This window comes from Dipodomys spectabilis, unplaced genomic scaffold, assembly GCF_019054845.1.
Source record: "Dipodomys spectabilis isolate Male_0828 unplaced genomic scaffold, ASM1905484v1 ptg000480l, whole genome shotgun sequence".
Classification (NCBI taxonomy): Eukaryota; Metazoa; Chordata; class Mammalia; order Rodentia; family Heteromyidae; genus Dipodomys; species Dipodomys spectabilis.
The window spans coordinates 3,028,611-3,041,769 of NW_024871157.1; the positions used below are offsets into that span (position 1 = coordinate 3,028,611).

At 42.8% G+C, this 13,159-nt stretch overlaps 1 protein-coding gene across 5 annotated transcripts in view; it reads right to left on the reverse strand.

The window, feature by feature from the left end:
• Hectd4 (HECT domain E3 ubiquitin protein ligase 4) overlaps positions 1–13,159 on the reverse strand; it is a 127,162-nt gene that overhangs the window by 70,061 nt on the left and 43,942 nt on the right. For 3 of the 5 annotated variants that reach the window (XM_042668971.1, XM_042668970.1, XM_042668968.1), the window contains exons 9-17: positions 12,412–12,570; positions 8,167–8,280; positions 7,120–7,260; positions 5,857–6,089; positions 4,866–5,011; positions 2,986–3,056; positions 1,819–1,924; positions 1,132–1,252; positions 138–266 (exon numbers count right to left, since the gene is read on the reverse strand). In XM_042668971.1, the coding sequence (XP_042524905.1) occupies positions 138–266; positions 1,132–1,252; positions 1,819–1,924; positions 2,986–3,056; positions 4,866–5,011; positions 5,857–6,089; positions 7,120–7,260; positions 8,167–8,280; positions 12,412–12,570 (1,220 nt within the window). The remainder of the gene's footprint in view (positions 1–137; positions 267–1,131; positions 1,253–1,818; positions 1,925–2,985; positions 3,057–4,865; positions 5,012–5,856; positions 6,090–7,119; positions 7,261–8,166; positions 8,281–12,411; positions 12,571–13,159) is intronic. The other 2 variants (XM_042668972.1, XM_042668969.1) reach the window with 1 other exon arrangement.

The following is a 13,159-nucleotide window of genomic DNA, read 5'->3' on the forward strand; positions in this document are numbered from 1 at the left end:
ATGAATGGCCTGGCACTCCTCAGAAGACTCTAACTCACATGGTGAATTCTGACACCATACCACACAGAAATATGCCCATTACACTGTGCTTTACATACTGGGTAGAAAGCATCTTTAAAATAAAGCTCGGTGTTTACCTGTACCTTCAATGTCTCTCCCTGCAAGGAGTTGTCACTGTCATCATTCTCATCAGGTTTAATCAAAACAGTGTTACTGAGAAGGTGATTCTGAACTGCCATCAGATAGCGCAGGCAGGAAGATGCAGCCTTTAACACAAACAAGGGTGTTTAAATGACTGAGCCCTCTTGAGAACAGGGCTCATGTAATCCTCAAGCTTTTATAAGATTCCCATAGGGAAACAAAAAGAAAAGTACAGAAAACAGAGCAGGTTAGTTTCTCAGGTTATTTATATACATATGACTTCCAATATAGACTCTGATACAGTACCTTCCTTCCTCCTTCTGCACAGGCCTCACTAGAGCTAGATGATCACTTGGGTTTTTGTCCCTTAACAGTTCCTTCCCTTCCCCTCCCCTCTCCATATGAAAACCCCACCCACACCCTGAAGATTCTTTTTTTTAGCCAGTCATGGGACTTGAACTCAAGGCCTAGGTGCTGTCCCTGAGCCCTTTGTTTGTTTTTACTGTACTTTTTTTGTCTTTTCTTTATTGGTAATGGGGATCTTGCTAGGCAAGCGCTTTGCCACTAAGCTACATCCCAGCCCTTTGCTAAAGACTAGTATCCTAACACTTTGAGCAACAGCTCCATTTCTGGTTTCTGGTAGTTAATTGGAGATGAGCATCTCACAGACTTTCCTGTTCAGGCTGGCTGTGAACTGTGATCCTCAGATCTTAGCCTCCTGAATAGCTAGGATAACAGGCATGAGCCACAAGTACCCAGATCTGAATATTCTTTTGATCACTTTCTTTAAAACATTAATAGCTTAGAAAGTAACACTAAATTAACAGGCAGAAAATCCTCACCAAACAAAACCCCAAATATAGTCAGACAACTATTATCAGTGTGCGTGCGTGCGTGCGTGCGTGTGTGTGTGTGTGTGTGTGTGTGTGTGTGTGTGTGAAAACAGGGACTTGAGGCAATTTTGGTTGCAGTAAACACATCTTTACTTACAGGCACAGTTGAAAGGAGCTTTTGAAAATCATCTTTAGAGACAGTTTGGCACTTGGTAATTAAGATACAAGATTCTCGTACGACAATCTTCAGAATGTAGTGTAGGAGTTCATCATTTAGTCTTTCAATTGCAGGAAAATACAATGATAAAATATTGATGGTTTATTAGTCACAGGGTAAATTTGATACAACTAGTACAAGATGACAAACACAAGAAATAAATTTTTTTAAAGATATAAAATTAATTGACGCTGCAAGCCAATCTCCTTATTCAGAAATGATGCTAACAACTAAATATATTATCTAAACTAAACCTATAAACACAAAATGCTACCAAACCATCTAATCAAAGTACTTTATGAATAACATAGCAAAGTAAGACTTCCTCCCCATCCCCAGCTTTGGATTGCCCCCTCCACCACCCCCCTGATAGAATATTTCTAAAAAATCTTCCTTCTGCTACTTCTGCTAAGCACTTTTTGCCCAGGCAAATGTGCTATCACTGGTTTTTAGGTCTGGGATTTATTACTTGGTAATCAATTATCCAGGCTTTAGGCCTCCATACTAATGATCACATAAGCTACAATGAAGACTCACACTGGCCAAACATATTTCAATGTGATGACATTACTCGTAGAAGAAGGTAAAGAAGAGACTGGCAGTGAGTGATTAGCATCATGTCATCACCTGTAATGATCATCCTCATCGCTGCCGAATCGATTATTTTGAAGCTGTTCAGCTAAACTGGTGAGGATCACATCTCGAAGCTGGGCAAGTCCACTGTTTCTCTCCCCTAATACACAACAAAGCTCTGTGAACAACCTTGGTGACAGTGCTTAGAAAACTGATGCTTTTTAAAACAAAGTTTTTAAATGGTAGGTTGTGGGCCTAGAATCTAGAGGCACCAACCTAGACGAACACGACAGTAGCAAAACTATATGCCAGCCAACTATACTGCTTTCTGCTTGGGTATCCTGGCCTCTTTAAAGAGTGACTGCCTCTGGATTTTCATAAAGCATGATTTTTTTTTTGGAGGGGGGAGATAGGGGGGTTAGTCGTGGGCCTGAACTCTGGGCCTGGGTGCTATCCCTCAGCTCTTCAGCTCAAGGTGAGCACTCTACCACTTGAGCCACCACTTCTGGCTTTTTCTGCTTATGTGGTGCTGAGGAATGGAACCCAAGACCTCATGTATACATTGGCATGCAAGGCAAGTACTCTACAACTGAACCACCTTCCCAGACCCTTATAAAACATGATTTCTGATTCCTTAAGGCTGTTTGTCAATGCTGGTCATCTTTAACACTGGATGTCTTCTTGTTGTTTGTTACCTTAAAGTTTGGGTTCTAATGTGGGGAAAGGGGGAACTGGTTTAGCAGTCACCAAGAAGTCATTTATCTTTAAGTATGGTAAACATCAGGCTGGGAATGTGGCTTAGTGGTAGAGTGCTTGCCTCGCATGCATGAAGCGCTGGGTTCAGTTCCTCAGTACCACATAAACAGAAAAAGCCAGAAGGGCTCAAATGGTAGAGTGCAAGCCTTGAGCAAAAGAAGCTCAGGAACAGTGCCTAGGCCCTGAGTTCAAGCCCAGAACTGGCAAAAAAAAAAAAAAAAGTAAACATCTACAGTCAGGTAGGTACATCAGATGATGCCTTGGAGACAGGCTTACAATGCCTGAAGATACATAAGCATGGTTTCTCTTTCAGTGTGACTGAAATGTTGCATCCATGCAGATAGTTTTCAAATATTTTGACAAACAGATAAGAAGGAAACAAGACTGTAATCTGGATATCTAGTTGTTTCCTTAGGGACAAAGGAAACTAGGGACAAAGGACTAGGGTTGAAGAGTAATTCTTACCTTCAGTTAAGACCAGCTGAAGTAAGTTATTGATTTCAGTTTCACCAGGGTACAAGATGTTCAGGCCAGAGCTGAAAGACAGAAAAGCCAAAAAGTTTGTAAGCAAATTTTCTAGAGGCTTTGAATTTGAAATGTTTACAATTTGATTTCTATTAAAGATGCCAGAATAGACCAACACGGTAGTACATACCTTAGTCCCAGTGCTTGGGAGGGTGAGACAGGAATATGTTGCGTGTAAGGCAGCCTGGGAAACATAGTGAGGCCCTGCACACCAGTCCGGTTATGTAACACTGAGGTACACTTCACCCAGTTTATTTATTCATTGGCTACAGTGCTGGGGATCAAACCCAAGACTTCAAGAATGCTAGATAAATCACCAACCACTGAGCTACGTCCCCCACTCCCAGCGTGAGGTTAAGTTTTATTACTAAGAAAGCATTTGAACCTAAATATATGGACAAAATTGAATCCAATCACTTCCTTGAAAAATGAAATCCCTCTGCTGCTATCTGTGAATTGCCAAGAAAGTAACTTATTTGAAGCCCTGTATGAAAACAGAGAGAATTGGTAAGCTATGAAAAGCCAGTGTAGCCAAATCAATCATACATTCAGATTGTGCCCCTCAAAAAAGTCACTTGAGAAAGAGAATTTCTAATCCTTGGCTTTTCCAAAAAGGATGGCAAGGAGAGTAAAAAAATAGTTCTTTTTCTTCTTTTATTGAAATGTGATGCAGAATAAAGTGCATATAGTAAAGTATACAATTGGATATATTTGACATACATATGTACTTATAAAACATCCATTTTTACCATAAGAATGACACTGCCTGTCACCTCCAGAGGAGACAGAGAATTTAGTTACTGGCTTTAATACCCAAAAGAAAGCAGCCTGCTCTTGGTAGTCACATTAAGGTTATGATTTTAGATGAAAGTTCACTGGACCTAAAGTTGATAGACTTAGATAGTACTCATAAACTCAAAAGAGAGTCTAGGCTTTAAGCAGGTTCATGAAAGCCAATATCCTAACTTGCAACAGAACTTCACAAAGTTCCACAGGAGGTAAGATGTCTAAGCCCATTCTCCAGCTGAAGATGGAGAACCAGTAAGCCAAGACGCAGGAAGTGAGTAGCAGAGCAAAGCTGTTCCTAACCCTCTACTACAGTCTCTCACATTATAAGAACAGTAGCTTAGAAACCAACTATCCAGCCAGGAGCTGGTGGTTCATGCTTATAATCCTAGCTACAGCTGAGATCTGAGGATCGTGGTTCGAAGCCAGCTTGAGAAGGAAAGTCAGTGAGTCTTTTATTTTTTTGGTCCAATCGTGGGGCCTGAACTCTGAGCCTGGGTGCTGTCCCTCAGCTCTTCAGCTCAAGGCTAGTGCTCTACAACTTGAGCCACAGTGCCACTTCCGGCTTTTTTCTTTTTGCTTATGTGGTGCTGAGGAATTGAACCCAGGGCCTCATGCATGCAAGGCAAGCGCTCTACCACTGAGCCACCTTCCCAGCCTCTCAGTGAGTCTTTTATCTCCAATAAACTTCAAAAAAGACACAAGTGGTGCTGCAACTCAAGTGGTAGATTGCTCGCCTTGAGCAAAAAAAGCTCAGGGACAGCGCCCAGGCCCAGAGTTCAAGCCCCAGGACTAGCAAAAAAAAAGAGAGAGAAAAGAAAAGAAAACAACTATTCATTTAAAGGGTATCCGAAAGGTTAGATGAAGAATGTAGGCATGCGTTCGGTCCACTAGAGTGGAGCACAAACCCTCTGATAAAATCATCCCCAGTGCACAGGGTCCTAGCTGCAGAGCAGGCCCAGAGGACCATGCTGCCAATTACGGGGAGAAGTACAGTGCTGGCAGGAGCACTAAGGGAACCACCTGCTGTTTACCTGATGGCAAGGCAGACCTCCTTCTGAATCTCAGGACAGATTTGATCTTTGGGTGCCATCAACAACTGCCAAAGAAGCAACCCTGACCGTCGAATGATGTCTCGGTTCCTTTCACTTTGTGGGCTGAAGAAAAATTTAAACACCACCTACAGAAACATACATACGGGGTGAATCTCAACATGCCAATTTCCCTGGAGATAAAATTAACCTTTAAAAGAAGCACATGGTAACTAGACTTATGAGGATATAACCAGGTATTTTATTTTTGGGGGGGGTCCAGTCGTGGGGCCTGAACTCTGGGCCTGGGTGCTGTCCCTCAGCTCTTCAGCTCAAGGCTAGCGCTCTACCACTTGAGCCACAGCGCCACTTCCAGCTTTTTGCTTATGTGGTGCTGAGGAATCGAACCCAGGGCCTCATGCATGCAAGGCAAGCACTCTACCACTGAGCCACCTTCCCAGCCCCATAACCAGATAGTTTTTTAACTGCAATGTCACCTACTGTGTAACAGTATAATTATAGCATATATTTTACATACATTACCAGCAATAAGCTATGTACAGCAAGACTCCATTAACTGCAGTGAAACATCATCATTCTAATCAGAGGACTAGAAGAGGTGAAGATAGAAAAGCAGAGATGGCCGGGCGCTGGTGGCTCACGCCTGTAATCCTAGCTACTCAGGAGGCTGAGATCTGAGGATCGCGGTTCAAAGCCAGCCCGGGTAGGAAAGACCGTGAGACTCCTATCTCCAATAAACCACCAGAAAACCGGAAGTGGCGCTGTAGCTCAAGTGGTAGAGCGCTCGCCTTGAGCTGAAGAGCTGAGGGACAGCGCCCAGGCCCAGAGTTCAAGCCCCACGACCGACAAAAAAAAAAAAAAGAAAAGAAAAGCAGAGATGCTCCTGAAGGTGTGATCTCGGGTAGAAATCAGCTGGCTGAATGCAAGGGTTGTGTTCTTTTTAGTCTAGCATACTTCAGAACAGTCCATTTACCTGAAAGACAACGAGGATGCAGCGTATGATGCAGGTGTCTCCGTTGACCATGGCTTTCTCCATGATGTCACAAATGCTGCTTAGATGGTGCGCTTCGATGGGATGCTGCTTGCCCAGGACGCTTGTGATGGGAAGGTTGGGGTTGGTGGCCAAAAGATTGAGCTGGTGGATACACATTGCACCAACGTGGTGCAACAATTGGTTGATAACCTCATTGGTGGTGATGGCTTCTTCTGGAAGATGAAGAGAAAGCGTGAGCAAACACCACTGGTGGTTCTCTGAGGTACAGACTCCCAACTTTCATCACTGCTGCTGGAGAAGCCAGCGTGTGAGGTGAAAACACTTGGGATTTCTATTTAGTTACCACTTATTGGGCCCACTCTCTACACTGGATGATGGCTCATGTTGGACATGCATTACCTTACAACATGGTTATAAACTTAGACTACTGAGGCCCTTTTTGCAGGCTGGTAAGCCACAAGTAGAGAGGGTTAAGGAAGTCACCCTAGGTTACACAACTCCAAAGTGATGGAGCATCTCAGCCCATGCTGGAAACAAGACTCGTAAAATATGTCCTTCTTCCTCAGGTGCCCTACTGTAGAACCACCTACCTATAAAAAGCTCATCCTCAGTACTCAATGCTTCTATGAAACATCTACAACTAAACCTGTGGGTATCCACAAGCATCCTCTTATATAAATGGTTTGAAAAATGGCTTATGGATGTGGGCTCAAGTGGTTGATTGCCTGTCTAGCAAGCCTAAGACTGAATTTAAACCCCAGTAACACAATGATGGAACGAACAAAGGGAGGGAGGGAAAGGAGGAAGAAAAGTCTTTAGGCCACATCAGAACCTCTGTTGACTTTTCTACTTAATCTATTAACCAATCTCTTCAGGTTAAAGTAAGATTTTGGGGGCTGCGAAGGTGGCTCAGTGGTAGAGCATTTGCTTTGCATCCATGAGGACCTAGGTTCAATTCCTCAGCACCACGTAAGCAAAAAGAAAAAAGCCGGAAGTGGCGCTGTGGCTCAAGTGATAGAGTGCTAGCCTTGAGCTGACGAGCTGAGGGACAGCGCCCAGGCCCAGAGTTCAGGCCCCACGACCGGACCTCCCTCCCCCCCACACACACAAAAAAAAAGAAAAAGAAAAAGAAAAGCAAGATTTTGGGTTTCTAAGTTCAAAGAAAGAAGGCTGTTGGTACAAGTCCCACACATGGTGCTCTGTAGGTTGCCAGATTAACAGAAGACCAAGAGAGCACCTGACCTTTGGGCTCTGTGATAACATGGCTGACGCCCAGTCTCTGGCACACGTAGTGGAAGGCCTGGTTCCCGGGGTTGCACCACTGATCAATGTAGTCATTCGAGCACGTCCATAGCATGTTGTTCACTGTGTCATAACAGGCACCTGTACAGAGCAGAAGGGTGAACATTCCCTCTAACGCTAACAACCACACCCAACCTGCAGATTGACTCTGTCAAGCACTAGACTGGAACCCAACAAGAAGCCAGGATTTAGCTGGCTGTGGTAATCCCAGCACCCAGACAGCCTGGGCCACACAGTGAGACCTGTCTCAGAAACAAAGGGTGAAGCCAAGATTATACTTTTAATTTTTTTCCATTTCTGGGACTTTATTTCAATACATATTATTTTGTAGAATCAGAGACACATAGGCATTGCACCTTTGTGTTTTTCCCTTAAGGGAATCCTCCTTTGGTCTCACTGTATGTAAATGTCTAGAGTCTTGTATAATTGATCACGTCCTGATGTATTTTCGATCTAGCTATAAGAGAAAACATGCACTGTTTGTAGGATTTTATCTTTTAAATTTAATTAACTCCCATGTGAAAAGAAATTATCTTATAAAAAATGATCAATTCTTAATTGTGATCTGCTTCCAAAAACAATTTAAGTGGCTTACTAGGTAATAACAGGACCAACAAACATAAACAAGAAACAAAATCTGGATATAAGCTTTCTAGTAGCTAGCATAAAGGTAAAATCCACTATACAGCAACATGTTCACTTTCTAAAAATCACAGGAATCAAGTTTTTTGAGGGCACAGACTTTTGAGAAGAATGTTATAAGCATCACCATACAACTTAATGGACAGGATCTCAATGATCCTTAATTAGGTGAAGAATTTTATGCATAACAATTTCTTATACTGATTCCTCAAATTAAAGAGCAGTTTTTTTGTTTTTGTTTTTTAACTTTTTCATTTCAAGGAAACTATAGGGAATTGGGAAAATATTTCAAGAGAAATTGCTAACACCTTGACTTTCAGAAGGAAATGTGCATTCATTTCTTACCCAAGCCAGGTACAAGAGCACCACGTCCCAGTGAGCTTCCAGCAGCATCTATGAGATCCGCACGGCTTGTGAACTGACCATCCGAAATATTATACACCAGGCTGGAGGCGAGGACTTTGGAAACAAACAGTCAGGTGTTCAGTGAGCCAACAGACTACTTTTAGGCTCTTAACAAGACATTTATGAGAAACACCCCCTTTGGTTGTCCATTGGTTGTAACAATGAGACAGAAACTACACACACAAGACCACTGAAAGCCTAAGTTAAACCCTAAACTATACTCTTCCCTTTCTTTCCCATTCCATTTTATCCATCTATCCATTCGTATATTTTTGTGGTACTGGACGTGAAAATCAGGGCCCTGTGTATCCAGGCAAGCGCTCACCACTGACCTATGTCCCCAGCCATAGCAGCTTCTGCAGTTCCAGCAGCACACCAAAAGAATGACGGTCCCCAGTCTTCTTCCTCATTGAGCTTACTATACATACATGTCTTCTCTACTCAGCCACTTACATGAATACTACTCATTCCTGACAACTTCTTGGCGGCCTCTTTCCTGCGTGCTACCCACGGTCCTTCCTCCCTCTGCCCCTGCAGCATATCCATGTGCTCCCAGAGCCACCAGCAATGACACAGCGAGACTAGCTCCGTCCCCATTTCCACATTTTCTTTTTTTTTTTTTCTTTTTTTTTTTTGGGGGGGGGGAGGGTCCAGTCGTGGAGCCTGAACTCTGGGTCTGGGCGCTGTCCCTCAGCTCTTTAGCTCAAGGCTAGCGCTCTACCACTTGAGCCACAGCGCCATTTCCGGCTTTTTTCTTTTTGCTTATGTGGCACTAAGGAATCGAACCCAGGGCCTCAGGCATGCAAGGCAAGCGCTCTACCTCTGAGCCACCTTCCCAGCCCCCCATTTCCACATTTTCAACTAGATGAGAAGCTCCTGAAGGCAAGCACCAGTTTTCCTCCTTACAGCAAGCAGCCTCCGCAGTGACCAATGTGGAACGTGGGCACATTATTATATTGTTGTTGTTGTTGTTATTATTATTACCAGTTCTGGAGCTTGAACTCAGGGCCTGGGCATTGTCCCTGAGCTTCTTTTGTTCAAGGCCACTTGAACACCACTTCAATTTTTTTCCGTGTATGTGGTACTGAGGAATCGAACCCAGGGCTTCATGCATGCTAGGCAAGCACTTTACCACTAAGCCACATTCCCAGCCCCAGAGGATATTTAAGCATTTACTGACTTGTCAGGCCAAAATACAATTAATGGAGTATACATCATCATGAAAAGAATGACACCATGCAAAGGAGAATAATTTTAGGGGACGAACATGAAGATACAACATGCCTCTGATCACATAAAATATTTATCAAAATGAACTCCAGGAAATGGAACAACAACAACAAAAAGAACGATACCATGAAGACCTGCTTTACTCAAATGAAGCCAATTTCAAATGAGTAAAAAAAGCAATACCAAGGAGACTAAAAAGTGTTTAATAAGTCTAATGATCAGTAACTCAAAAACAAACTAAACATTTGGATAGATATTCCTCCAAAACAAAGACACTCAACACATGAAAGTATGCCCAGTGTTGTTAGTCATTGGACAAATACAAAACAAAGCTACAACCAGGTCCTTTCTTATGACCATTAGGATAGGTGCAACAAAACTAAAAGGAAAATCACAAAGATGGCCGGAAGTGGAGAAATCCAGGCCATTTCACTTTGCCAATGAGAACAGAAAGGAGCAGCCACTTTGGAAAACAATGTGGTGGCTCCTTCAAAGAATGAGCACTGTCACACAGTTACCAGAGGACCCGGTAATTCCACCCTGTGCACATAGGCAAGAGAAATGGAAACCTGCCTCAGCAGCCACAGCAACATCACTCAAAACAGCCAAAAGCAACTCAAATGTTCAACAAGCGATGATCCCATACAACGGACACACACACACACACACACACACACACACACACACACACACACACACACACCACACACACACACACACACACACACACACACACACACACACACACACACACACACACACACACACACACACACACACACACACACACCCCTAATTGCATTTGTATGCTACTGGAGGAAACATTACACCCCTAATTGCATTTGTAACACACACACACACACACCTAATTGCACTTGTAACACACACACACATACACACACACACACACACACCCCTAATTGCATTTGTATGGAAGTCCAGAACAAGAAAAACAAGAAAATCCAGAAGCAGAAAAAGATAGGTGGATGATGCTGGGTACTCATGACTCATGCCTATAATTCTAGCTACTTAGGAGGCTGAGATTTGAGGATCATGGTTTGAAGCCAGCCCAGGCAGGAAAGAAAACCAGAAATGGCACTGTGGTTCGAAGTGGTAGAGTGCTAGCCTTGAGCAAAAGAGCTCAGGGACAGTTCCCAACCCTGAGTTTAAGCTCCACAACTGACCCCCCCCCCAAAAAAAAAAAAGATAGGTGAATGCCAGGGACTCAGTGGTGGGGTGAATGACCACTAAGGAGTGTAGGGCTTCATTTTGGAGGTGATATACAGACAGTGGTGAGGGATGTAAGCCTCAAATTTGTGAACATATTTAAATCCACTGAACTATACACTTTAAAAGGATTAATTCTGTATGTGAGCTAGATCTCAGTAAAGCTATTAATAACACTTAAAGAAAAATAAAAGCTAATGGTAAACTTGCATGAGTTACTCTACCTTAGAGACTTAAGGGGATATGGATATGAACTGATAGCAGAAAAAAAAGCATTGAGATAAAGTCCAACCAACTTGAGTGGAAAGGCAGAGAGAATGTGGGGCCGTCAGGAACAGCAGAGGTTCAAGCATATGCAGCAACCTGAGACAGCCTGACACTGGCTACTCTGATGCTGACACTGCCTGAACTGCTGAGGTCAAATTTACCTGAGGCTTTGGTGAGGGCAAGAAATACTTTTCTAAAATCTAAATGTGAAATAAAACCCTTTCAAGGAATTACTGCTAGAAAAATTATTTTAAGAGGACATTATGAAATACTGGGAAATAAAATGAAGTAAACTAACTCTAGAACATTTTAATCTCATGTGCCTAAAAAAGTTTCAAGAAAAAATAAAGGTTTAATGATGTCCTTAAAGTTAAAAAGGAATAAAATGATAGTTCCAAAAGACTGTATATTTTATTTCATTTAATTATTTGGCTACCGTGAAGCCAAAATTATGCTGATTTAGTGATGTTAGTGTGTCCCCTCTTCCATAAAAATCATTACCAATACATTACATTTAGAAAACATTAATAAATTTTACATCTATTACTTCCTTCCCATGTTTTTGTTTTACACTTTGCATAGGTTTTGTTTTTTTGTTGTTTTTTGTCAGTTTTTTGGGGCCTGAACTCTGGGCCTGGGCACTGTCCCTCAGCTCTTTAGCCCAAGGCAAGCACTTTACCACTTGAGCCACCACGCCACCTCCAGCTTTTTTCTGCTTAATGTGATACTGAGGAATCAAACTCAGGGCCTCATGCATGCAAGGCAAGCACTCTACCACTGAGCCACCTTCCCAGCCCCCACTTTGTATCGTTTTTTTATATATTTATTTAATAGTTTCAGAATTTTATCAGTCAGCAGAACTCTTTCTATATCACCAGTAAATACATTATTTATTTCTTTACTAAAACTTCACTAAGCTGATTACTATTTCTAGTAATCTTATAGAGTGACAGTTTCATAATATTATGACATCTATAAAAATTGTATTTTGGGCTGGGGATGGAGTTTTTTTTTGTTTTGTTTTGTTTTTTGTCGGTCATGGGGCCTGAACTTCTGGGCCTGAGCACTGTCCCTCAGCTCTTCAGCTCAATGCTAGTGCCCTACCACTTGAGCCAAAGTGCCACTTCCAGCTTTTTCTGCTTATGTGGTGCTGAGGAATCGAACCCAGGGCCTCATGCATGCAAGGCAAGCACTCTACCACTGAGCCACCTTCCCAGCCCCTGGGGGATGGAGCTTGAGGGTAGAGCATTTGCCTAGCAGCACAGGTCCTAGTTCGATCCCTAGCACCAAAAATCAAAAGTAAAAGTAGCTCCCAGGCTATAACAACATTATAATTATTATTTTAGGTTGCTATCAGAGAACTATCCCAAACAACTATTTAGCAGAGTAAGTTTAAAATAATAAATAGGGAAGTCTTAAGTTTCAGGTAAATTAGAAAAAGTACAACTAAAATGCACTTACTTTTTAAAGACGACAAACCGCTTGTTCCACCAAAAAGAGAGCGTGTGGCAGAGCTGCCTGATCCTCCTGGAGGTGGCACCAGCATCACCAAGTATGTGCCACAGGTGTAGATGGGTGTCTTCCGCAGCATCTTCAGAGGTAGCCCACAGCTAGTATTTGCTGGAGAAACAAATGAAAATGCTAAGTGAAAATATCAGAAAGACTAGTATATCATAAAGGAGACCCAAACTTAAAACAGGTATCCCCAGATTAGACACAGGCAGAGTGGATCATGCCTCTCATCCTAGCAATCAATGGAGGAGGTTGAGATTAGGAAGATCATAATTTGAGGCCAACCCAGAGAAAAAGTTCATGAGACTCCTTCTCAACCAACAGCTGGGTGTGGTAGCACGTGCTTGTCATTCCAGCTACATGGGAATGTAAGATCTGAGGATTGCGGTTCAAAGCCAGGCAGAAAAATCAATGAGACTCTTTTTTTTTTTTTTTTTGGATCCGGTCGTGGGAGCTGAACTCTGGGCCTGGGCGCTGTCCCTCAGCTCTTCAGCTCAAGGCGAGCGCTCTACCACTTTCTGCTTATGTGGTGCTGAGGAATCAAACCCAGGGCCTCATGCATGCGAGGCAAGCGCTCTACCACTGAGCCAACTTCCCAGCCCATCAATGAGACTCTTATCTCCAATTAACCATCAAAAAGCTGGAAGTAGAGTGCTAGCCTTGAGCAAAAAAGCTCAAAGACAGCACCTAGGCCCTG